The 27,924-nt window shown below is 38.1% G+C and overlaps 1 protein-coding gene across 6 annotated transcripts in view; it reads right to left on the bottom strand.

Moving 5' to 3' along the window:
- The window catches only part of RPS6KC1 (ribosomal protein S6 kinase C1), an 87,532-nt gene that overhangs the window by 7,202 nt on the left and 52,406 nt on the right, over positions 1-27,924 (bottom strand). For 5 of the 6 annotated variants that reach the window (XM_051783940.1, XM_051783941.1, XM_051783944.1 and 2 more), the window contains 4 exons: positions 23,236-23,283; positions 21,495-21,627; positions 11,209-12,762; positions 10,848-10,937 (listed from right to left, as the gene is read on the bottom strand). In XM_051783940.1, coding sequence (XP_051639900.1) covers positions 10,848-10,937; positions 11,209-12,762; positions 21,495-21,627; positions 23,236-23,283 — 1,825 coding nt within the window. The remainder of the gene's footprint in view (positions 1-10,847; positions 10,938-11,208; positions 12,763-21,494; positions 21,628-23,235; positions 23,284-27,924) is intronic. The other variant, XM_051783943.1, reaches the window with a different exon arrangement.

Genomic DNA, 27,924 nt, shown 5'->3' with positions numbered 1-27,924 from the left:
ACTGTACCTCTGTATGAAAAGTTGTTTTCCCTTGCACCCAGCAAGCACCCAACACTGCTATTGCTGTACATGCACAAGGGACAGTGGAGAGGGGAGATGGGAGTGACAGAGATATTCAGTAGCATGATGCATGCAGAAAAATTGGCCTTCACTGACTCAGGGTTTAAACCACAAAAATTATTAAATACAAATACACCACGCTGTCTGCTCTAAAACAGGCAGAAAAACAGATTGCAACGAAGATGAAATCTTCATTTTGACTGTCAAAAAAATGCAGAAGCTGCACTAAAATAGCTTTGGTGGCAAAAGCCACACCAGCTTCCCAGCAGAGGACAACAATTAGCATACAGCCATAAGCTGTTGCTGTGAAAAGCATTGCGGCATGTGTGGAAAAATCTTGCTCATCATTTTATGGAGCTTAGCATGAGCATGGCCAAGGAGAGCTACAGATGAGTCACTCTCCAGGGTCAGGGAGAGGAAGGTGTCAGTCCCAGCCCTCCCCAGATGCAGAGAGGCACACACATGCTGGGCACAGGGATGTGCAGAGGGCTGCCCCCTCGGGCAGCTGCCACACAAGCTGGAAGATGCTCAGCACCTTACTGAACTAGCCTGAGGTTGTCACTGCAAGAGCAACAAGGAAGGATGGCTCAGACATTGTTTCTTTAGGTAGGACATCCCTCACATTGAAAAGTTTACTACAGTTAATGGCCTCTGAATGACCAATACATCACTACAAGGGTGCCACACATCAGGATTTATTCCACTCCCTACAGATTAATACTCCTATCAGCATCAAGAAACTTTTACAGAGATATAACAGCAACCACACGAGGAACTGTATCAGCATAATTACATGCATTTTTAAAATGTTTTAAGATCTCAGGCAAGCATCCAGATGAAGCTGAAGCTATGGTAAATTGAGAAAATTTGTGTAAAAATCAAAATCTGTTCTTGCAATTTATTTTTAAAGCCCTTCAGAAAGGCAGACCTTGTAGTTAACTGTGTTTTAATAAAAGAAAAACAAAAAAAAAACCCAAAGTTGGGCCTTTCCACACAAACCAGCTGATGAAAGGTTTTCATAGCACCTCTCAGTGAAACCTACTGAATGGAAATGCCTTTCCAGTCTGATTGTGATTTCCTAGTGCTGTATATTGCAATAATGTACATTCAAAAACAAGATAAGGTGAATGAAGAGTAAAATATAAACCCAAATTCTTTAGATTTCTTTAGAGCAGAGCTTTCTCCCCAGCAAGTGATTATTTTTAATTGAATTCCACATTTATTTTAAAATAAGGACAACAAAGCCAAAAATCAATTAAGATTGACTATTACATTCTCAGTTCCTATAATACCATTAACTTCCCCACACTGACACATCTTAAAATTTTAGAATAATACTGCCACAAAAGGAGATAAACCATTCTTCCCTAAAGACATTCAGTGGGGATGGCCCTTATGAGTTACAGCCCAATAGAAAAAAAATATTGTAAAAAAAAAAAATAATTCAGAGCACAGGAAAAAGAAATTCTGCCAAAAAAAAAAAAATCTCAGTTTTGGTATTATTTCCTTTTATTTTGTCAATCACAGATGCTGATTCAGTTCTTTGAAGCATCAAAGTTACACTGCCTTCTTTCACAGAATCACACACTGTTCATTACAGGATGTAATTTTCTTCACTGATGAAGAAAATGGACAGAGTAAGAGTCAAAAAGTAAACTACAGTCCACTTCTCCAAAATTCAGCCTCATATTTTCAACTGTAAGAACACTTTCAATATATGCCCAGCCAAAACAAATGTCACTACAGTTCTTTTATCAGAGAAGCACTGAACTCTTCCACCCACTTTTGACCATGACCAAAATGACACAAGTGGGATAAATCAAGAACAGTCAAGTAACACAGATTTCTCCCAGGGCTGAAGGGCTCTGGCTGGGTTCTCAGGCACACAGCATAAACTGCACGACAAGTCATCTGAATCAACACAGAACAGAAAATGGAAAACTCAGCTGAGTATCTTTTTTTACAGAAAATAGATTTTAGCTCAACTTTTTTCCTATTATGCAATGTCTGCTTTCCTGATGCTTTCTCTAGGTTCCAAAGTTTCCTTATTTCAGGTTAAAATAAATGTTTTCCTTAAAAAAAAAATTAAAAAATGTGTATACTACAAATACACATGTGTTGTTTACATTTCTTTATTTCAAACAGGTTACATTACAATCATAGTAAGTTCAGGATACCACATCAATATTACTGCATTTTATCTTGACTACACATCATGGGAAAATCTAGAAACTATAGATTATTAAGTGCTTTTGAGGGACACAGAGTAGCTGGCTAATGTAATATACCACATAGGGCATATGCTTTTTTTAAAGCTTTAATATTACAATAAATCTGAACTACAATATCTGCCTTCACCAAGAAAACATTTTCATCTCGATCCATCAGCAAAGTAATTTAGACAATAAATGGTAGCGACACATAAGCTTAAGTAAATAACACAGGGATATTTGTGCCAAATCTTTCCTTCATGAACCTTGAAATCAAGGACCTTACCCAGATTTGTACAAAAATAAATGTGTGCACACATGTGCACAGTGTTGGTGCTTCTAGGAACAGTCGTACAAAATTTGCAGAAAAAAAGCATTTATATCATCCTCAAATAAAAAATCCTTTTAAACCAGAGAAATAATAAAGTAAGGTGAAGAAAAAGTCAGTAGCTCTTCCAACTTTACTGCAATTTCACTAAAGGGAAAGCTTTCCTCTTTCTCTCTTCCTGATGCACGGCCATGACATCCAGCACCAAGTAGCACAAGTCAACAGCAATGTTAGATTGCTGCACAAAAACAATCCCAAGAGCAGTCACTGGGATAACTGAAGGGAAGGAAATTTGTAAAATGCTATCAGTTTAGACAAAAACAGATGGGACAGGTAAACACCCTCACTACCCTGCACTCTCCTCCTTCCAGAGCAGCTGGTCTCAGCCGAAAGGCCATTTCTTTATGGTTTTCATACTTATCTCAATATTTGCATTGCACACAGTAATACCTTACTTCCTGATAAGGGATGCGTAGCTGACAACACTCTGTATTTTAAACTGAAGTGCCAGTTCTAAAGTAAAAAGCAGAACTTCACCTCTCCTGAACACACACCCTCAATAAAGTCATTGATGGTAAACCAAGGCTCATTTTCTCATTCTTTCTACAGCACCTTAACTTGAAATATACCTTTCATGCTGAAGGATTTCAAAGGCTTTTACTACCACACCTGCAACATTTTCTTCCAAAACCAGTTTCCTACAGGGCTGACAATAAGGCTTCACAACCAGCACACACAAATACTAGTTAACATGAAAGAAGTCAGGCTTAAAGGAGGACTTAGACATTCAGTGCACAACTCAGGCCAGACGGCTTCCGAATCACCAAGAACAAAAACTTGACCAAAAACTTTGTTGGACAAATGGTAATATCCAAAAAAAAAAGCATCTCAAGTCAGCTTACATGACAACAGGCTCTAGGTGGATGTACTGTTTCTCCAGACACCTAGGAGTCAGGATGGGCTTTGCACTGAGATGGTTTTCTTGGAATTAAGAGTGGATTGATAAGAATTCCAAAACCTGAGGAGGTCCTTTCCCTTACCCCTCATTTCAAGCAGAAACACCATACTTTCAAGTATCACTTCTGCACAAGGAGACCTCTATGAACTACCACGAGGTGTCTGAAACTGTTCAGGAGGAATTGGACTTGTTCAACATCCTGAAAACAAACACAATGTTTTCCCCTTCTGTGGACATTAAGATAAACAGTATTGCATGAAAAACCATTAGAGACGCTTTGGAAATTCTGTTTACCTTACATTCATTTAATTTTAAAAAATCACTATTTTATCATATTTTGATATCTATATATGTAAAGAACCATTTGCAGAGAGTCGAGTAAAGAGTCCAAGCTAATTTACTCTCAGCAAACTCAGTCAGCCAAGATATTGTAAGCTACAGTCACTAAATAACACATCGCACGAGCAATCTGGCCATAATGCTTTGCCTAAAATGTTTTAGCAATTTATAAAACACAGTATTTAACCATCTATAGTTAAGTATAAGAAGTTTATCATGGTCTTTAAACAATAAAGTAGTGAGGCAAGTCCAATGAACATCTGCTAAGATCAAATGGAGTATGAAAATAGGAAGTTTCATCTTAAAGTTGTTCAAAAACACATGAGCATCTATGTTCCTCTTTGGAAGAAATTTCCTCATGCCACTAAAAAAAAGAAAAAATAACAGAGGGAACTGTGTTCTTTCCTTCTTTTAGCAGCCCATGATGGAATCAAAACTTCCTCTTAATCATGTGACTAAAGAGACAAAGAAACTTATTACTGCTCTGTTATCAAAACAAAGCAAACACTAATTAATCTTTCAACTAGCTCCATTTATTTTCACAAGGCATCTTCTACACTGTCATCAAGTTTTAGCCTCATTTGTAACAACAATTAATAATAATAAAACACATAAACAAACCCAGGTAAAATACAGTTTCTTCTAGAGTTAACAACTGGCTTTTATGTCAGCCAGACTAAAACACCAGATTTTTACAAATCAACAGCTTTGGTACATCTTACTGCTTATTCTAGTTACAGAGCCTATGAAAGACCACAAGAAACACGTAGTGTACTCACAACAAGCCCGAATGCCAAATCACATCAGATTCTTTTCAGAAAATACCTGATTCTCTCCCCAGACCTATGCTTTCAATTGCCTACTCCAAGTTCATGACATTTTGCTGTTCTGGGAGCAGTCAGTTGTCATTGTTTTCTGTGGGACACTCAAGTGGTTTTGGAGAGCTGTCCCACTCCAAATGGTTGTTGTAAAACTGTTACTCCCAGCCTCACAATAATCAGTACTTTTTCAGCACCTCCAGACCACCTTTCCTTGTTATTCAAGCCAGTCATATTTTTCATGCTAGTTTTTAGTCCTGTTTCCTATTGCCAGGGCTTTTTAAATCAGGCTAGGCCATCCTTCTGATTTTGATGCCCAAAGCTCCTTCACCTGCCCAGTGTTTTTCTTTTTAGGATTATCCTGAGACATTAATGTCACACAAAAAGCTAGGACAGAGTCAGAGATAAAAAGTAGAAAGTCCAGTCTTCCACTATTAACCACAAGATCAGCCCACCCCTCGACACCTCTCAGGGTCAATGGCACTTTAATCTACCACAGTTATTTTCCTTCTTAAACAATCTACTCAAATTAAATTACTATAATGCAGAACAGCAGATTTAATGAGTGCCTGCAAACTCCTATTGAAAAACACATACACAAATAACATGCAGGTTTTCCAGCATGTTGGTAAACAGAGGCAAATATTTTTTTTCCTTATTCAGTAAATAAAAATTATAGCATGAAGGCTAATAATAGCAACCTAGCAATTTTTATTTTCATGCCATATATTTTAGGTTATCAGTTGCACTTTGCATCTGTATATTCAATTGTTTAAGAGCAGAAGTGACATCTTCATTTGGGAGTACAAAAATCAGGTTGCACATTAAAACGTTTTTGCCCTTTCTTTGGGAAAAAATCCTGTACACACAAAACCTTCATTTTGCTTAGGTTTTGCATTATGAACAAGTAACAGCAGGTCAGATAAAACCAAATTTACCACTTATTTATGTGTAGGTTTCTGTGAAGGCTAGTTTGTGTAAATAAGGCTTATTTACACAAACACAGCTTATGAAAGGATCAGAATAATACAGTGCATTACTGATGGCCAGTTTACTACTTATATTTTCTGTGAAGCTAAGACCCCTTTGGTTTTAGGATCTCAAGCAGCAAATCTCCAGTTTTTATTAAACACAGTCTGGTGAAAACTCGTTGTTTAAACAAGAAAAAAGACACTAAGGGTAGCCCAGTTCTGAAATCTCATCCTCCAAAAACAGGGATGCAACAGAACGCATCCCCGCTGCTAGAACAAGAACTTGGAGAGTGTAAATAAAACATCTCATTCACACATCATATTTACACAAGATGTTAGACCAGCAAGCTGCTTCCACAACATGACATTTCTCAGGTTAGTAGAAAAAGTACTTTAGAGATTTCTTTGTGAGTAAATTCTCAACTTCATCTGTTTTAGCTGAAGACAGTCTTGACTAGGCTATGCCTATAGACAAATGTCTTTCTCACAAGTATTAAGCATACTATGAAGGGTTTGGTTTTTTTCAAAGTTACCGATTTGATTTTAAAAGTCAAGACTGGCATACAATTATTACTGCATTTAAAAGTTTAACAACTCTTTATATTTAAGATCACAATGTTGGCAAAACCAATCCTTAAATAACAGAAGGTGATCATTTGCATTTCAAAATTCATCTGTCTTGCTTTTCCCTCAATTAGACCAAAACATGTTGATTCACAGGTTTGTGTGTGTGTGTGTTTCTTTTTTAAACTTATTTATAGAGCAGAATAATGGCCCCCCTGCTAGGCTGGCATTTGCTCAAGTTTCTGTCCATGTAAATTGAATCTGTTACTGGAATTTTCCCCCCTTCAGAATACCAAGGCACATTAACCAAGAGATAAAGAGATACATTGCTGATACTATCAGCCACCAGGCAGGTGGATAATGCAAGGGATTTTTTGTTAGTTTTTCTGGGGATTTTTTGGACAAATATGTGATAAGAGTTCTCAGGGGGCATGGAGAGCAAAGGGCTGTTTAAACAGAAGTGAATCATTCTCATCTGATCTACTAATAACTTTGTATTCAGATATAGCTGCTTAGCACACTTTAAAACATTCAGAAAACAAAATTTAGTAAAAAGGTTTAGTTAAGTGAAAAGTTAAAGGAAAAAAAAACCCACATAAACCTCACAATAGTCACCTTAGCCACATTAACACAGGAGAAATTCTCAGTTAAAAGTGCTTAATTTCTTCTTTAAAAGCAAATAGGTTTTTCTTGGCCAAAACCCCCATGGTTTTACTTGAAGTGGTGTTGAGTTTATAGGTGATGATTTATAATCCATCACTTCCCTTGTGGGTTAGAGAAACAACATTTGACTTATCATAGGTGAACAGCAAAGATTTAGTTTGGCCATTAATCAAAGTATAGCACGGGCACTACTTTTAAGCATCTGCAGACAGCTTTGTTGTTGCTGCAGTTGGTTCAGCATGAACTTCTTTTTTTCTTAAACTGAGTAGAACTATACAGCAGTAAAGTGTTATCCAGCTTTACCAACAGATTCAACAGCACTATAACCCACCACGAACGACTCTGAGCTTGCGAGTACAATTCTCGATATGCAAATCATTACAAATGAACCGCATCTTCCATTTCCAGTTCTTAGGAGAAGTCGGGCAAATTAGCGCCAGCAAGTGCGACAGCAAAATCCATTAATGGTATAATGCCACCTCCCGTCAGCAGAGGGGAAGTGCTGCTCCTCGCAAAGGACGCAGCCCTGCTTTTAATTTATGGCAATTGCTATTTCATACAAAAGTAATTATATTGCTCGCAGGGAACAGCATACAGCTTTTTAAACCATCTCTTCCCTCATCTTTTTGACACTTCTGCATTTATAATGTGTGCAGTTGTTTGTTCTTTTATACATACATTGCATAATGTCTTTTCGACATATGCTGTCACACTGCCTCTCCACTTTTCGTAGGATAACAAGAGCTGAGCAATTCCCTGCTATTTACCATGGCAGAGATCTGATCACTGTTTCTGTACCAATATTACCTTGCTTTGCTTTAATGCAAGGTTACACTCTAGTGTACTGAAAGCCTTAAACACAAAATCCTAGATCCCGCAAGCAAGCTCCACATAGGTGGACCTCCATTCTCCCCTGCGTCTGAAAAACTTCCACACTAATACACTGCTATCCCTACCCCATCCAGGAATTAGTTTCTGATACATAAATTGTAGAATTAAGATTCCATGTTCTCTCCTTCAACCCATAAAACAACTTAATATTTAAATACATCCTCATGCACTTCACTGCAAAGCACTTTATAACTCACACTGTAAAAAAGTAACACCTGGTCAATTTAAAAGATACAACTGTTTCAAATACATTTCTACAATTTTCATATAATTCTGCAATACAATTTTGTACCTATTTTAAATTGAAATAAATCTGTTTAAATTTCACATTCATACTCTTCTTTTTCTGCCTCCAAAATTTGTACCTCAAAAATCAGTGCAGAAGAAGAACTGCAGCCCTAGACTCATCATCTGTTCTCAGTCTCCAACACCAGACCCTAAAAGACACCTTCCCTTTCCTGCATACTTCTAAAGAGTGCACTTATTTAAATAACAAAATGTTGAAATCAGGTAGCATACAAGTTACCATATCCAAACCCTAATATATCTCAAACTCTGTTTAAAACACCAAGCTAAACACATGGAAACAAAATTCTACAAGCCAAGTTCCACTGAATCCTTCAGCCAGGAGAGAAAAGGAAAGGGAAGGCTGATGACCCAGAGGTAGGGCAACACAGCATATAATACTGAAAACCCCAGGAAAATTCAAAACAAGATAAAGACTCACTTTGAGTCAGCTCATTTAGTCACTGTGTTTTATTATGGTAAATCATAAGACCTGATGAAATTTTGTGAAGATCACTTGTTCAACCTCCACAAAACTACAGCCCTTCCTTCAGCAGAAAAAAAACCCGTTGTGAGAAACATTTATAACCAATATTAAAAAGCAACTTTAAAATAATATAAAAACCCTCAAACTTGCCAATTTCTCTTAGTGTACTGAACTGACACACAAGTATAATCTCAAAATCCTTATTCCAAGAACCAGCCTGAGGAGCAATGTTGTCATGATAAAGGGGAGACATGGGTTCCAGGGACACAGTACACTCCTTAAAACAAAAAAAAAATTAACATCCAAATAAGGCTTTTTTCCCTGTAACATTGGAACCCAGAGAAAGTCCATTGACATGATTATTTTTTAACACTGCCAAAAAGTTCTAAAGCAACATTTACTAGCAGCAGCAGCCTTAAGAAAGCTGCTTTGGACTCGGCTATACACCATTATTGAATCCTTGCTCATAACAGAATGGCACTTGACTCCAAAATATATTTTGTGGTGTTAATTTATATAGGGGAGCATTACTCCCCTATATAAAAATTAAGATGCAACAGCTACACCAAAGTACAAGTATGCTTTGCAGAGATAACATTAGGATCAAGAAATATGAAAGGTAAGAATCACAGAGCAGGATCAACATTTGCATTTGCAAATCTTCAACTTGTAGCTCGCCAGTTACAGACACACAAAGCAAACTACAGCTTGGGGTAGGGCAGAGAGGGCGGAGAGGAGAGGGCAACTTAACCAAAAAAAGCCCGGATGGATACCACACCTGTGCTGTGAGGTGGAAATAATGACATAGTGGAAAACTTTATTCTTGCATTTGGGGACTTCTAAATATTATTTCAACTGCTCCCTAAACACTTAATTACTGCAGGAGTTGGCTGGTTGGGGCTTAGGGGGCAAAAAAAGCCTCTCTTTGGATCCTCATTAAAGTACAGAAAAATTAAGCTTTGACTTTCACAGCTCATTAATGATGACAGGGTGGGAAAAGGCTGCACTTCCATCTTTGCTACTACTCAACTAGGGAGTGCTTTGTTCGAGGCTGGGTTAGGGAGGCAGGAAAACACCTCTTTCTAACAGGTTGTCATGCATGTTAGCAACCAGGACACATTTCTACTTAACAACCACAAGAATTGTTGGGATTCCCCAGTTCTCTTGTTCTTGCATTAAAGTGGTGCGAGGGTAGAATAAAGGTGTTGGATTTGCTTTGATAGGTAAAAAGAATTATTTTCTGTAATACCAGCCCTTTTGACTTGCACTTGGATAGAAAATATTTTATTTACTATTTATCTCAAGAAGCTGGCATTCAAATTTTTGCTGAGATCCTACCCCCTGTATGCACGGAGACAGTTCCTTACTGCATTTCAGTTGTGGGACAAAAACAGAATAAACACCTGATGCCAAACTAAGTTCAGAGCTTCCATTGCTGGTAACTCTTTTTATAAATTTTCTGAGCACATTTGCAGACTGAACTTGAGGATTACCTGCATGCCAAGCTGCAATGCCTGGTCAGACCACACACTCAGCAGAAAGTTATGTTGGCATTTCAAATTTGGAATAAAGAAGTAGTAATTTCAACTCTAAAAGTAGCTTTTCTAAGCTAGCTATGAAATTTTTAAAATATGAAGCTATAAGTGAAACACCTGATTTTTGGCTGTCACTACCATTTGACCACTGTATTAGCAGAAAATAAATTGGAAAAAGGAAAAAAGGGAGGACTCAGTTTCTAAGTGCCATCCTTGCTATGAGAGAGATCGATTTTATCACCCTCATGATTGATGAAAGGAGTTCTAAGAAAAGAGCTCTCTAAACTATTTCAAAGCCCACCGTAGCTCATCAAAAATGTCAGAGGCATCTCTAAGCCTATTAGGGTTGTATTTTTCAAACCACTATGGTTCTCCCCTTGCCCCCCATGTTCTTTGCAAGTATAAATTTTTGTATTTTTAAGGCTCTTTGTGCCATCTTTTCAGTTACCAAGATGTACTTATGCACAGCAAAAAACTGCAGGAAAACAGAACATTCCTTAAACTTGCTTAAACAAAACATTCAATACAATTACACTTTATGGAAATGACATAACAAAAACCACCACAGTTCAACAATAAAGCAGTCATGAGCCCTGTAGCTTTTTAAGACATTCAGAAAAAAAGCAAAGAAAACTCAAGTACTACATGATCTTGAGCTCTGTGCTACAGAGACTCCATGAGAAAATGAAAGCTGCTAATCTACTTTCCATGTGAAACATTGTAGGTGATTGCTCTAACCTGGGGCACAGTACATTCTCTCTATGGCATCGTTGTCACAGGAATCTTCAACCTCCCTCCACCTGCTAAAATACGTTAGCTGAATGTGTCCTAAAAACAAAACGACAGGAGAAATCAAAACATTTTTCCCTTCCATTTTCTGCAGAAGTGAACTGTAATTACTCCTTTTGTAGCTAAAAACAGTATCATTAAGAATAATGGCATCATTAAGTACTAGAAGCTATTACTGGGGGTGAATTTGCTGCACTGATAATGAAGCTCTAGACAGGAAATGAAGATACTAATTACAAGATAAAACGCCTACTCAGTTAATTGGAAGCAACAGCGAATAAAAAGAAATGCATTTGCAAAAGTTCCTGACCTCTATCATTCAATAAGATGTTGTTTGGGTTCAAATCGCGGCACACAATTCCTTCTCTATGCAAAGCATCAAGGGCTACAACCATTTCAGCTGCCCATCTTTGAATGCAATCCTCTGGGATATAAAACCTGGAGGTTATCGCTAATCTTTCGTCGAGGTCCTGAAAAATTTGATGTATTTCCTTCTCCCCTCCTCCTGCTGTTTTGTCTTCCCTCTTTGGTGCTGTCTTTTTACTTTCAGCTGCTGGTGACGGAGCCGAGTCTGTCTCCGCTTTCCCAATGTCTTCAGTTTGATTGGAAAACAGCAACACTGCTTCATTTCTTAATGTGTCTCTGTCCAAGCCAACATCTGGAGCAGCCGAGAGCGAGCTGGAAACAAATGAACTCTCTTCTTTGCTTGTCATGTTTAAGGAGCAGGCTACAAGTCCTTGAAACAGAGCCCTGTCTTCTGAACTACCTACCTCTTGGTCAGATGTAAAGAGGGTCCCAAGAGCTCCCTGAGTGACACCACTCTCTCCATTTGCTTCCTTGGGGGAAGGATCACTCACTTCTGGTGCCACACGATTTGGCTCTGCAGAATTATTTAATTGCAAGACATCAGGTGTTTCTAATAACTTCACTTCCGACACATCCCTATCAGTTTTTGTAAACTTTGTTGGCCCTGACACTGCTGCCTCTTCTGTCTCATCAGACATACCAGGTAAGTTTATTAGGAGATCAGGCCTTCCTTCATCAATGCTATTTACATCATCAAAAGCAGCATCCTTAAAGGAGATAACTGGCACAGAGTCATTTGAACCTCTGCTTACGGTGTCATGAGGTCTCACACCCATTTTGCTTTCTAGGGCATCCAAGCTTCTGTCATGATCTGGAACAGAAAACAATGGCTTCAAGGGCTCCGACTTCAGGTTATATAATTTTTCTCCAAAATCAAGCCCCAGGAGCTCACTAGCGCTGTCTTTGCTGTCTATCCTGAAGAGTTCCATAGGGCTGTTCTTTGATTTAGTTAATGAGTCCAATATCCTAGTAGGGCTAGCTATTTCTGGCTCAGCATCATCGATGAAAAGCTTTCGTTCCTGAGGTACAACCTGAGACATGAAGCTATCGCTGCCAACAACATTGCATTTCTGTAAGCAGCTTCTCTCTTTGGTATGCAGATCTTCACTCCCCAGTTTAGCCACTGGTTCCTCATTTAGAGAGCCCGAATCAACTTTTTCTTGCCCATATTCATTGCATAATGTTAAATAACTAGTAGTGCACTCTTCTTCTGAGCTGGATCCTGAGTCCATCCACTTCAAACTCTCTTGGCCATCTTCCTGGTTGCTGCTGTCATCCTGAGAGCTTGGTGTTGGGCTGCTCTTCAGTGAGACCACCTTCAGCATGCTCTCCCCATAGCTTTCTCTGGAATCGGTGCTGCTGCCAGTTTCTTTAGGACTAGGTGTTGGTTGTTCCAGGTAAATTTTAGTTGAACTGGCTGTCCTGGGTTCAGGAATTTCAAAGCTCTCTTCAGGACTTCTGTTTAAGTACTTACTGACATAAGACCACAGTTTTCCTCCTGAAAAAAAAAGAAAAAAAAAAGGGAAGGGAACTCTTAATTTCACTCAAACTAGAATTGGTTTCATTATGAAACAGGAAAATATTCTCACTGTCACTATGCACTATATATCCTTATGCCCACAAAGTTGGAACTGCTACTTCAGGAGGAAATAATTACAGGGACCAACAACTTGCCTTTTAAGTATATTTGTATTACTACATAAATATTTAAAGAGCTGTATCTGAGATTAAGCTGATGCTTTTGCGTTTTTAAACTTCAGTAAATTTTTATTTTGGAGTCTGTCTCAAGTTGCATGGTGGTTACTACTCTCCATCTGCTGTCTCAAAAGAAGCAAAAACTAGGGAAGATCAAATGGTTTAGGGCCCATCACCAGTTCTGCCTACAATGAATAATTCTGTATCACAGCTCTAAGTTCATGAGCAACATCAGTGGAAACGTACTAAAAACTAATTAGCAAGTTCAGCAAGGGGAAGGGAATTACCTCATATTAGCAGGTTATCTTAAGGAACTGTTTATCTCTTTGAAGAAGATGGGTTTTTAGTTAAATATTGATATATTTCTCCCATTAACTTCAAAAAAGTTTTTTATGCTTTGCTGCACCACACAAGAATTTATCAATACTCTAAGTTACACTGGCAAACAAGTTCCTTCACAGCTTCTAAGAAAGTTACAACTCCAAAAGTAATAGTTACATTTAAAAAATACAAAATAGGACTCTTTATGTTTCCAAATACTGTTCATATTAAAAAAGCTTACAGATTTCAAAACATAATTTGAGCAAAATAAATCAAGAAGTTACTGCATCTCTTGCCTGTGCCAAAGAATTTGGCTTAAAGCTAGAAAGTCTCCTTTGATAACTTAAAGAAAAATGCAATGTCAAGACATTTCAATTTAAAAGATAGTACAAAAATTCTCAAAAACACTAGAGTTCTAACAAAATCTTTGTAGAAGAAAAAAGTAAGCATCCAGCCCACTGGGCATCTGCAAAGTTTTGGGAGGTTGGGTTTTTTCTTACTTATTTGGATAAAACAGAGTTTTGTATTTTTCCAAATACAGTCTCTAGTAATTTGGGATTTTTTAATGCTCTCTGTATCAGGTAAAATTCTTTTAAAAAGTACAATAAAAAAGTATTTATCATTGCCTAGGAACAGGTTTTCTGTATTCCCAGGTATTTCAAACGTAACTTATCAAAGGCAGAAAAAGCTTGACACTAAAATTAATTTGAATAATATAGTGTGGAGTTTTCCTGCCCTCCATCCCCCTGGCTAAGACAAGACTTGTTTTTAAACAGGGAAAAAATCTCACTGGTTGTGGTGAAACTAAGTATATTAAAAATACTAAGAGGGAATTCTAACACCTTGAGTCCAACAGTAAAAATGACAATTTAGATCTGTTAATCCACATAGTTTCTGCCATAAACTACAAATGGATTTAGCACCAGGTCAGAACGATCCTTGCCGCCTTCTAGAAGATGATGAGAAAGGATGCCAGGTAAACGAGCAGGAGCAAATGGAAGGGAGTAAAAACTGCTACACTGACCACTGTATTGCATAAGCACTTTAAATACTTACCCAGAGATATGTTCAAAATAGCCCCAAGTGTGCCCTGCCACAGCAGCAAGACACAGATCACCAGTCCCTCCCAGCAGAGCAGCAGCAGCAAAGCAGGGCAGCGACTGACTGAGCTTGCTGGGACACAAGTGACCTGACGACCTGTGTCAGCCAGACCAAGGGCCCTGGTCCTGCCAGAGGTGCCTGACGAGCAGGACCTCACCTGTGTGAGAAGCTGTGAGCCTGTGCAGACTCTTAAGATGAGGCTGCTTGCTTTAAATATGACACGTTGCACGGGAGCTCAGCGGGGCAAAGGCGCCCTGCCCTGCCTTCTGAGCCCTGCAGCTTGTGCAGGACTTCAGAACTACTGGTCTTAAACTGATTTGGTTGTTCATCCCGTAGTCACCGATGATTCTTTTCTATTATTACACTTTTACACTTATTCATGCTTCTGCTATGAAATGGCAGGGAGAAAAAACAACAGAAAAGAGAATAAGAGTGAGAACATACATATATATATATATATATATATATCGTGCAAGAGTTTCTCCTCTTTTCCACACTCTCATCCATAATAATTATTTTCCTTTAAAATTTCAATTAAATTACTTTAAGTAACATAATAAAATAACTTTTTTCAATTTATTAACTATGCATAGAATTATTCAGGTTCACTTCATACCAAACAATAAAATCTCATTTGACAACCACACCCCTGCTGCCTTCAATAAAAAATATTATAGTCTCCCCATCCCACCTGCATTAGATTAATTAGTACAAGTTAAATATTTCCATCTACATATTACTAGTGTTTATACTTGTGCTTCACAAATTTCTTATGAAAACACAAATCTCAGGTTTCAAAGAGACCATGACCCACAAAGACTCACTTAAGATTTTTGGAGCTTTGGACAATGCCTGGCACAACAGTCCTTCAGGTTGCAGGCAAGGAGTAAGAAAAGGTGGAGGCCTTGCCTTGAGCTTTGACCCAGAGATGCAGAAAGCTCAAAATGTTATTCCTGTGATCTTCTGTCACATTTTTTCCTGGGTCATTACTGAACACCAGGTGTGCTTTTACATATGACACCTGAACAGCTCTCACTGACCTAAAATGTTTTGTAGCCCTATTCTAAGGTAAGAAAGGGTTGGGGTGCCCAGCAGTAAGAAAAATGCAAGAATTATCCTTGCACAACTTAGTTTTACCTATTGACACGTCAAGCTGCTCTCAGGATGACAACTGTCTTCTGCTCCCTCCACCTCACTTCAATGCAAGATTTCATGCAACCTCCACTAGATTTTGGCCTCTACTCAAAGTCTTACTGCAGCTTAAGAAAGGAGACCCAAGAAGAATTAAGGAAGGAAAAAGAGACACATCAGAATCAATCCTTCAAAAATCCACAGAAAAAACACTGGAAGATTCAACATAAAAGTTGCAAAAGACAAAAAAAAATCTCTTTATTCTTACACTGTTTGGGAATTCACTGCCTACTTATGAAAATAGATAGAACTGCAACAATAACTCATTTTCTATTTGCACATCTATTATCTTTTTAAAAAAAAGTTGCTTATTAATAATGACTTGTATTTATCTAGAAATCACAGTTGAAATGACTACTTACTGCAACTCCAACTTAAGAGTTAAATGCAAGTAAATAAAAAAAATTATTATGTCCAAATATGTTTACATACAAATATTTCAAGAATGGCCTCCTGGTCAAGTGGAAATACGTAAATAAATGCCATTCAATAATTGTGTTCTACATGGAAAAACAACCATTTTAGTCCTTTTTGAAAATGTCCAATCCAGGGTCAAACAAAAGTGATATTTGTATCTGCGTATGTAATTATGTCTTTATGAATGACATACTAATAATCTTTCCCCCTCTACCCATGTGTTGTGTAAGATCAAGAAAACCCATTAGCAAGCCATGCTAATATAGTATCAGGAATCTATAAAAACTAAAATTACAGAAATCAATCCAAACAAGTAAGCTTCAGTCATTGTCAAATAGTCCAATAGACTAAATAACTATAAAAGCTACAGTATAAAGCTAAAGTTTACTAGTGTTTAATACAATTTCAGAAGTTCAATATTAACACAACAAATTATTAAGTTTGTTTTGTACTACCATGAACTGATTCTACAGCCAGTATATCTCCCTCTTTCTGGTTTTATTAGCACATGAAAATCATCAAGCTCTACATTCTTCTGCAGTTACTCCATGAAAAATTTCTTATTAGCAGTGTCATATTTAACCAGCATTTCATACTCTGGCATTCTAGAGGTTATACCTCTGCTTCTAGAGGCAGAATCTAAAAAGTTAGTGTCCAAAATAATCAACAGGAAATTCAGTACAAAGTGACCAAGTGATGAAGCTGACTAGGAATCTTGTTAGTTCCATAATATTTTTATAATCTTTCAAACATTTCTGCACCTTTTTTGCTTATTAATAGCACTTGATACAGGAATATCAAAAAGAAAATACAGGGACTATACAGTACATGTCACAGGATAAAATGAAACCTAACAAATCAGCAAATTTAGCTTTCTAATCATGTTTTTGTTCTAGTTGACAAGAAAAATTCATTACTAGTTGGATTCTTCATCACCTGGTGCTCAGTTACATTTCAGCTTCACATCCTGAAAGACTGGCTGACTAAGGAGACATATTCCACAATAAATCAATGTCTTTTGCTAGCTTGGCCCACAAGTTTTCTCTGAAGGATAATATATTCCAGTTTCTGCAGAACTGGAACGCAGCTAAGAATGCAGGAGTCACTGTACTTAGGAAATCCCAAACAAAGTCAAAGTGAACAACCTGGGCTTCCAAATAACTGTAATCTGATAGGAAAGAAAAACAGAGTATTGAAAGACATCTGCTTGAATTATTCTCCAAAACTGGGCCCAGCTCTCTACATCACCACATAAGAATTTGCTCATGGCCAGGAATACCAATCCTAAATCATGCACCTCATGCGAATTAACAGCCTTCCTCGCTGGAAAAGGAACAATTTTATGATTTTCAAAGAATCACTGTCCTCCTTTTCACTAAAGACATGCCTCCTGGTAAACTTCATCATGTTAATGCAATGACTACATAAAATTAGGCTTGTCCAGTTTCTAAGCCAAAAGGGAACCAGACACACAGGCACTGCCATGGTACAACAATGTTTCACAGCATCCCAATGGCAGCCACAGTGGAGCTGCAGCGTACACATGAATGGGAACCTAATCTCCTGCCTAATCTCTAACATGACAGTAGTTACAAGCACCAGAGTCATATATATACAGCTGTTTCCACTGCTGCTGGTGAATCTCTGCTACAAAGTTTGCTAGTTTAGGCAAAGCTCCCACTTCAATGCACTTGGAGCAAAATTTCAAAGCAGCCTCCTGAAAAAGTGACTTGCCAAGGACTATATCACCTTTCCTACATTTTCCGATTCCTGTCAAATATTTACAGCTAGTATTATCTGCTTTCCTAACAACAAATCCCCAGCTTTGCAAGCCAGAACACTACTGTGTTGCTGTCTATCAATTGCTGCATGCAGCAACCCTCTTCAGCAGGAAGTTTCTTGAGTGCTCTCCAGATTGATAGGAACTCGGGCTTGTTTATGCTTAAAGAGATTTGACAGCTTCTAACAGCCACTTAAACTTTGATGTCCCATGGAAGCCCCCCAGCCTATTTTTGAAGCATCTGTTTCTAAAATTTCTGGAGTTAGTAGTGCCAAGAAGAAGCGAGGCCTTATTAACACCAGATTGGCTCCCTACCACACTAGAACTTGCCAAGTGCTTTCCAACAAAGCTACAAGATAACTTTATGGACTTTTGTGCTTCTGAGGCATCCTTGAAGCCTCCAACTGTGGCCAAGAGAAAAGTCTGTAAGAGAACTCAAGACCTCACTCACCAATTCTGAGCACGTAACAGTATCGCGATTTACCAAAAAAAAAAAAAAAAGTAAAAAAGTCTTAATCTTGAGTCTGTGGTCAAGCTTGCAGAATTCCATACAAAACCCAGTAGTGCTGCACTTAATAATATAATTAAAATCCACTATGAACAGGAAACAGTGAGCTGATTAGCAAACATATGTTGCCCACACATAACATTCAAACCTCTGAATTTGGTGCCCACTTAAATGAGTATTTTACCCTTGAACCTTACAATGGTGGAGCTAAGATACCTAACATCATAAATCAGCACCACTTATAAATTTGACTGGCAGAATCTTTTTTCCTGTTGGAATAGAATTACTTGGAGTATGAATGTTAAGAGCGTTCATAAAGCCACAAAATAAAATTTCAAGAGACTATTACTTAAAAATTAAAATCCTAGAAATTTTTACCCTTTTCCAACATTAACTGCAAGCACCTTCTCTATTTATTTTTGGTTTGAGACGGACAAAATTTTAAGATTGCTTTATCTCTAGGGATTCCCAATATTATTATCCTTGTAATTTAAAGGATGAGTGCTACTTATGTAAGAGTGATATGATCAAGACCATCATCAGTGGGGTGAGCAAGACTAGCCCCTGCATACAGTACAGCATAATTTTAGCCCTATTTTATTCATGCTGTATTCACATAAAGGTAGAAGCCTTTCTCCTGAATCACTTGCTAGCATCAGTCTCCTGGGACAGGGTGACGTGCACTGGCCATTGCCACAGTTAGGGATTTGGGATCACACCCTACGCCTGCAATACACCTTTTACATGCATTTTCAGGCAATTTACTCATCACTTTGTACCCCAGCTATTCCTCTTTACAACACAATATATCACTCTTCCTCTCCCTTTGCCTGTTCCAAGCCCAGACAGTAAGATCATGAAAGCAGGAGACTATCCTTAATGAAGAAAACCTTGTTAATTCCCTGATAATCAGGAAAAAGTGCTTATAGCACATCATAATTTTTGAATGGTTTGCAAACAAGAATAGAGGTTAATCCATTTCCAGACTACTTCCTGCTTTACCAGAAAGTGAGGGAAAACCTTTTACAGTTCACAACTTACACCCAAAAGTGTCCAAGTCAAGTGAATCCATGTATTGTGTATCACCAACCACAGCCCTCATCCACATCAAAATCCCTTCTGGTCCCTGCAGCTCTCCCCTTCCACCCCAGCACAGCCTACCAGTCCTCCATCCTCTCTGCAATGCTCTCCCATTTCTCCCATGCTCCTTACCCACTGTTCTTCAAAGCTCTCCCTATAGGAAGTACTCGTATCTCATCAGTGCTCCTCTCCCAACTCCACCTCAAAATAACCCATCTCCCTCCCACTTGCATGGCTTTGACCCACAGCTGAGAGAGAGGCAGCACAGTTGTGGCTGTCTCCAAGTATGTGTTTCCTGTCTGGCCAGCTGAAATGAGGATGCTTTACAGACACCACCTTCACTGCTGGCAAATTAAACAAATGGTGTGGGGTGCTGCACAAGGCTGTGTGTTGCACAAACCTGATTTAGAAGGCACTTAGTAAATTAAAAATCCTTCTGCCACAGAAGTCAAAATGTGTTACAGCCAACGTTGGTAAAAGCAAGACATTCAGGCAAAGCACATTTCACTGAGATTTCTGACCATGTCAAAGATAACCAGAAGAAAGGCATTCCTTTTTTAAGGATAACATCCCATCTATTCCAAATGTTGAGCTGAGGTTTCTATTCTTAAACGATAGAAGTCTGATTATGTAATGTCTTAATTTTTGTCACTGTTGTCACAATAAAATTATGACTTCCAGGAGATCATCTTTGACAACTGGTCACATTAGGGCTTAGTTAAAATTTTTGTTCTTACATCTGACACATCTGCCCCCAAATTCCACTACTACTTCACCCACTTTTCCATTTGTCTTGAGGAAAAATGTTCTTCCTGAAGAGAATTTCAAACCTGTAGGTCTTCAGAAACTGCAGAAATATTAAGAACAGTTTTTTTAATTATTATCTTATCCTGTCTCCAACCTTTTGATTACGCTAGGTTAAGAGCAGTTGGTATCTGACAAGGGTTGTGGGTGAGGTTTTTTGTATGGTGAGGTTTCTTTGGTTGTGGATTTTTAAAAATATTTTTTCTCCAAACAAAATTTATCAGCTTATGTGGAGATTACAGTTCAGGTGAGAGTCTCCAAGCTATCCTGCCAAAACACACACACCTTGAGAAAAGTAGCATTGTACAGAGCAGCTTTGTAAATTCTCAAAATCACCATCAGGCAGTACTGTAATGTGAGGCTTTTCTTCATGCATCACTGCTCATGGCAAAATCAAGTCACACATTGCAGAAACAGTCACTCATTTTGCAAAGTTAACTTTAACTGGTCTCATATGACAAACTGTTCATGAAAAAGCCAAAATCTAAGTTACTGGGGGAAAAAAGAAATAATATTCAATGTAATAAAATTATCTTTTCTATCAGTCAGCTCAGTTCCTTCACATCATCCACTGTGACTGAATTATTAACATGTCCTAAAAAAAAGAACTATTAGCAATCCCACAATTTACATTCTCCACTCATTCTAAACAAATATGGGTAATTACATTTAGGGAATATTTAAATCCAGGTGTTAGAAGAAAAAATCAAAATGTAATTATTTTGTGCCACCTGTTCCCTGTACATTTAACAGGAATTTTATAAATAGTTTGAAGGCACAACTCTGTGGTTCTGCTTTGAACTCCTGTGTGATGCCACTAGCTATTTTCTTAAAAATCCACATCAGAATAACTATGCAACATTAACCAACAGGCAAATGTTCATGGTATTTAGCAGAGCTATTAAATTCTTGTGTAAATACTTGTCATTTTAACTATAAGATGCTGAAAAGATTAACTATCCAAAGTTTACAAAAGTAGCCAAAGACTGTATCTCTGGGAGATGACTGTAAATAATGCAGATAGTTGTTGCTTTCAAAGTACTTCCTCTTCTGTAGAAAATAAACAGTTGGAAGCTTTCAATATTGCTACAATTCAAGTAACCCATCAGGATTTGAGGCCATTTGAAACGGGAATCAGATCCACCGCTGAATGAGAGGGGAATAAGGGGGAGGGACAGAGGAAGGGAGTGTGGTGTCTTACATGACATCTCTTAGGCACACTAAAAATATTTTAACTAGATGTATAAGAGATTAATTTGACAATGAAATGTACCATTGATTAAAACTTAAACCTTTGACTCTTTTCAACAACGTGCTTAAATGAGAGACAAACCTTCCGCATGCTGCAACACGAGAAAGACGGACTCCTCGGAGATGATGTACTTGTGCAGACACACCATGTTGGGCACACAGCGGGGGATGATGGTCGTTCTGCTCCTGCTGTACTCACTACTTTTCCTTAGACCCTGACAGAGAACAAAAAGGTCAGTTGTACCCTCAGTTGCCTTTGGAGCCTGCTGTGCTCTGTGTTTATCAACCAAACTAATCTATCCGAGTTACTCTGGGCTTCAGAGAAACCACTCATCTGCTGCTCTATGCCCCTCGGTCCCCCGAGGCTGTGCTGATGGCATCTGGCGCATTTCCAGAGAACAGAAGATGGCACAAAGCTGCCATTAAAATCAATTACATGGGTCAATGTTTTTATTAGAATCTCTCTCAAACTAAGTCATCAGGATGACACTCAGTTATTTCCCTGTGACCTTTTTTTAAAATTTTATTTTTGTGTGTGACCAAAAGACACTATTAAAAAAATTCAATTCAAATTCTAAAGACAAAAGAATGCCTTAGTGTTACAGGTAATCCTCACATTTCCATTTTACTTTACTAAAGACAACAACCACCACAACAAAAAGCAAAGGAAAGGATTAGTCTCCTTGAGAGGCAATGATTTTTGGGAGGTAACACAGAGATGAAGTTGCCAGAAGTGAAAAAATTGACGTGGGAGGGTGAAAGGGAGGGGGGAGAAAAAGAGAAAAAAAATTATGTCAATAGTGTGACCTATTACAATATTGATAAACATAGGCAGTTAAATGGGAAATTCAATGTTACTCTATCTGCCAGTAGATAATGTGAGGTTCTAATATAAAATATTCACAAATAAACCTTTCTGAGGAACAAAGGGGTTTGCTGTATCCTGCACATACTTCAGAAAAACAATTTCAAAGGCCAGATGCACAAAGTTAAGGCAGGGTTGTAAGCCAAATCCAAAGCAAAGTTACAAAATGTTAACGACTAATTAGAGCTTCATGTTTGGGATACAGTTTTTTTCAGCCCTTCCTGCCATCAGCAGTGGAATTCATGTCAAGGGGAGCCTGAAATAATGACCACAATAACAGTACTCATAACTAAACTAATTCTCGGCATCACAGATGCTCTGAGCATATTGGGATCTTGATCTGAACACTTTCTGAAACATAAAAGAGTAATGGGAAAAATTTTATTCTGACCAATTAACTATTCACTAATTCAATTGGTTAGTAACATTAAACTCAGTTTTCACAGCCTACTGATGTAAAACATAAGGAAACAATTTTGAATAAGCCCAGTCATACATTTCATCCAGAATCCACTTCGGCCAAGACCATACTCTTCAGCTAAAGAAGACCAAACACAAAGCACAATGGATGTACTTGGGTTAAGAAGATTTTTCACCTTCATCAGCAGCCTGCACGTGTCCTGAGCCACTAGGGCTTTACAGATGTTTTATGCAGCACACTAAATCTCTGATTCTTTATCAAAGCCTGCTAAGGTGTTGGCTGCAATAACCAGTGGCAACTCAAGTGACTAAACCAGCACATCCGAGCACTAGGGATGTTACAGAAAAAGGAAGGGAATGCAACTGAATACCGGCAAAAAGAATTCCAGTGCCCTTAATAGGGATATATGTATTACCATAACAATATATTGCAGGCATAACTCTATATAGTACATACAAATTGAGCTTTGTGTGGTGGTGTAATTTAGGAGGCCATATAATAAAAGATTATTAATAAATAATAAAAGATTTTACTCACCTTCAATATAAAAGTCTGCTGTGTTCTAGTGTCCATTACAAGCAAAACCTAAGCAAAAAGTATTCAGATAAATATTTAAGATTCATATGAGTAAGCTAACAAAATATAGATCTTAAATCTAATGTTGAATATTCTTAAAAAGAAAGGGTTATAAGCAATGATTTTAAAAAAAATAAATAAATTAAACCCCTGCAGCACACAGCCTTGATAACCACGGTTTTTTCCTAGGAAAGAAATATGACTGAGGCTATAGATCTCTAGTATTAATGTAACAACAACAACAAAAAAGAGGATTTACTTAGGGAGAAAATTGTGGATGGGTTTGCTGCAGAGACGAGAACACCTACAGCTGCAAATAGCATCTCTGTTAGCAGTGCATCACCTCTACTGAAAGCACTTTAAACACGGCAATGAGAGAAGCACTAAACAGCAACTACACTCTTAGCAATCTGCATTTGTTTATGCGTTGAAAACAAAACAAACAAAAGTATCTATGTGTATATACATTTAGGAAACCGCATCTTTAGAAAGCTGGAACCCTCCACATCTCCATCTTCAAATCACCCTGGTCAGGAATTAATTGTTTTCAAACTCTGAGAACACAGATGTGCTTGAAAAGCACCAGCTGCAAGACAGCCACACGAGCAGCACAAGCATGAGCTCAACCCTCCTCTAGGAACAAGAACAAGAGTCTGTGCTCACTGTTTATTTACAACATACATTGTAAACTTCCAGTATAAATATTCACATACAGTTATACTAAAATATTTAGGCTGCAAAATCAAACTTCTAAAGGGCTTCCACTGCCAGCACTGGCGTTACCAAACTCTGAGTTTAAAAGATAAGATGAAGCAACTCCAAGTCAACAGACAAGGTGCAGTGCAGCCCAAGACAGCTCACATCAAAAAAAGACTTCTTGCAGAGGAATGACACGTCAGGAGTAACAGGGTGTTGGATTCACCAGGTCACAGAAGGGCAACACAACACACAGTCTCCCTTATCTCCCTGTTGTGTGGGGCAGCAATGCAGCCATGCCCTGCTATCTCTGAAAGGGTGATGTCTACCAGGCTGAAATGCTGACTTTCCTCACACCAAGGGAACTGTGGGAACATCTGTCCCACGCAGTGCCCACAGCAAGGTGAGGTGGAGACGTGCCAAAGGCCCAGCAGTTGGGCCAGAAGGGAGCTCTCCGGGGGAGCTCTCCCTGTTGCATCTCAAGCAAGAGATGAAGAACTGAAGTCTTTTCTAAGCATTTCTCGCTCATCAAATTTCACCAACAGAAATAAAGTCACAGGCACCTCCATCTCAAAGATCTCTTCTTTTACTAGAGCTGCACACAATTTTAAAATCTGGTTTATATCTTCTCACAAAAATACCCAAAACCAAAACCAATCAACCAAACAAAAACAAACACACACCCCCAAACATACCAAAACAAACAAACAAAAAGTACAACCACCACAACTAAACCAAACCAAACAAATAAAAAAGCCAAAACAAAAAAATCCAAACAGAACTTGGTGTTACTGAGATTTTTTGACAAAGGAATGACATACAGCTTCCATGTCAAGGGCATGGTAGGGAAAGACAGATATTCCCAGACCACTGAATTTGCCTAACAACTCTTCAGGCCTCTTACCTGGGTCTTCCAGTAAGAGTGAAAAACAGTTAAATAACTAACTGTACAACTAGTTTTGTTATTCTTGCTTAACCAAAAGATGTAAAATTAAAATTTAAAAAAAAAAAACAAAACCACACACCAACCAACCAAAGAAAACCAACAGAACAAGAGAAAAGTAAAATCCACTTCACAAGAGGTGCCAAAATAAGATAAAAATGGGTTGGAAACATCTATGTGTTTATAGTCACTTTCCTTCCTCTTCTCCCAAGTTTGTTTGTACCTACACTGTTCACATTGAGGCAATAAATACGAGAACATATGTGATTTTTTTTTAAATGTGCCCTTTGACTGTCAATATCTCCCAAACAGGTGTTGGCTAAATGATTATAAATTGGCCTCTGGATACACCTCTTCAACTGAGCCGTACAGGACTGGCGATAATATAATTAGACCTAAAAACATCAGGCTGGTGAATGCTTTCCATCTGTTTGGCAATAATGTTTAGTTAACAATAGTCTTTAAAAGAAGCACCTTCAACTTCAGTTCTTAAAGTTATTTATAGGGCCATTCTTAACACACCAGCACTCTTGCTAACAAGAGCTTTAGCCACTTGGAAATTATTAGCCATACGGCTGTATATGAAAAGGAATAGCAGCATTTAACATCTGTATCTCTCCAGATTTACAAGCATCAACCTCATTTGAAGTCATTTCTTAATGAACAGTTCCATGGTCTGTATTAATATGATAGTTGCATGCACAAAGATCATAAGAAGCCAAACATTTTTTTAATACCAACAGTAGGCCAATCAGTAATGAAGCTGTCAGCATAAAGGACAGAATAATAGCTTCTTTAACCCTCAAACAGGATTTGTTCAATTGTAGAGTAGAAGACACCAATTTAAAAACTGCTCATGGGTTTGCTCACCTTTATAAAGACAAAAATCTAATTTGGTACTAATTTGATACAATTGTCTTTCCAATAAAAGGCTCCTAAAGCCATCTTTTATTCCATGATAAAACAACTGCTATAACTAAAACTGTCATGAAATAATTACCTTTGATAGCATAGCTTATTGCACAAATACAATTAATGTATTCCTCCCTTTCATTTTTCATACTTGCTTATCAGCACTGTATTAGCATATGGTGCAACAGAACAGATTACTGAGCCCTCGCCCTATAAGACGACATATAGGATGAGGACCAGTAACGCGAACAAAGCAGACAACAGGTCCCTTTAGGGTTGGCTTCATCTGCTGTTATATTATAACATCAAAATGGATGTAGCAGCTACAGTTTTATAACTCTAATAACAACAACTGGTATCAGTATGCCTTTGAGGTTAACTACCTAGCTGGACTAGGTTAGACATACCCAGTCTAACTAACCCAGGTTCTTTTCTTCTGCTTCCCATCAAGCACCATACCTTCCCCAAGTGACTAACATCTCATCTACAGCTCCACTTCATTTCATGGCCAATTATTTCTTTGTTGATTCAATGTCAACCTTTCTGCAAGACTGTTTCTCTCAAAAGGGATGCCAAGAAGCCCCAGGAAGAGCCATAAAAGTAACTTTAGAAATTCTTCTAGTGATGTTCCATTTGGCCCTGGCAGACTGTGGACTTTACATGGACCTACCAAGTCAAAAACCTGCTTCAGGGGAAAGCAGCCTGCATGCATATTACAAAGACGTGGTTTAACCAGATTCTTTCAGATAATTAAAGGACTACATGAATGAACAAACTGCTATCAGAAAACTGACATTTCAGAAAGGGATAAGTCCAGGAAAGAGGGGGTCACAAGTATATTTGATTGACTTTTATCATGCATCCAGAGCAGAGGAAGGTCAGCAGCTCTTGGATGCACTGCCAGGCTGCTGCAGAAGGGCATACCTGTAAGCCTGCCACTGACCCAGATGCCAACTCACTCTCCTCACCTCATGCTTTACAGCCAATTTCTAGATAGTGGTGCAACAATTCTTTCCTGTTGGCATTCCTTCACACTTCTCTCCCACTGCAAAAGGGGGTGCTTCAGTAATTCTTTTTCTAAAATTTCTTTTTAAAATGTAAAGTGACAAGTCTCCACACTAGTGGTACAGTGGGACAAAATGGAATTCCACAGAGCATTCCCTATGACATAACTCTTATTCTCCAGAGTAGATCACACAGAGATGCTGGGATTAGACCAGGTTGCTTCTAGCTCATATAAACTGATGGAACCTCTTTCACCAATGATGACCACGGAGTAACTTGTAATATTTGATATCTCCTAACAGTGAGCTGTCGGCTGTAACATTCAGCATTCTATCTCAGAGAGGAGGGAGAATGCACAGCAGAGCATTCCTGGCCACTTAGCAAACTACACTGGGACACAAAAAGAGACAAGGCAAAATCCTATTTGTAACAGTAATGTATGAACAGAGACAAGGTCTACATATCACACTGGCTTTCATGGTACTGTTGCTTATTCTTTCCTAGTTTTTTGCATTGATGACGACTTCAGCATGGTCAAAAACTCTGACATGCAAAAAGCAATGACCACAAATAAATACCTAATGTAAACAAGTGTCTTCAGCAGCACAGACATCCCTAATTTTGTACAAGCCCTTGAGCTCTCGGGTACATCCCAAAATACAAGTGAACACAGCAGCACTGCATGACAGCATCTCAGTAAAGTGGCAGATAGCAATACCCCTCCATGATGCCAAATAGGATTTTCTACTGGTGAATTCCTTTTTTTTTTCCTTAAGTCAAGGGTTAATTCCAATGCTGACAGCAGCTACTTAAAAAAATTAGCTTCTTAGATTTGATTTACAGCGTATCCAACAGCTTAGTGGAAAATAAATTAAATTCAATTCAATATAGTAGGTACAATTAATTGGAGAAAAATAAAATAAAACCTGCCTGGTAAATAACCATAGTCTAGCTTTAAGAAAACAGTTAATTTTAGGATCCTTTAAATGCACAGAAATTAGCAAATGTTTCAGTATGCTAATTTTTTTTAATTAAAAGATATTTCTGCAGTAAAAGCTCTTTCATATGCACTACTGATTCTTCATCAAACGTTA

This window comes from Manacus candei, unplaced genomic scaffold, assembly GCF_025592945.1.
Source record: "Manacus candei isolate 608988 ecotype Guabito, Panama unplaced genomic scaffold, ASM2559294v1 h1tg000017l, whole genome shotgun sequence".
Lineage (NCBI taxonomy): Eukaryota > Metazoa > Chordata > Aves > Passeriformes > Pipridae > Manacus > Manacus candei.
Note: the sequence above shows the minus strand (reverse complement) of the source record. Positions and strands in the feature narration are given on the sequence as shown.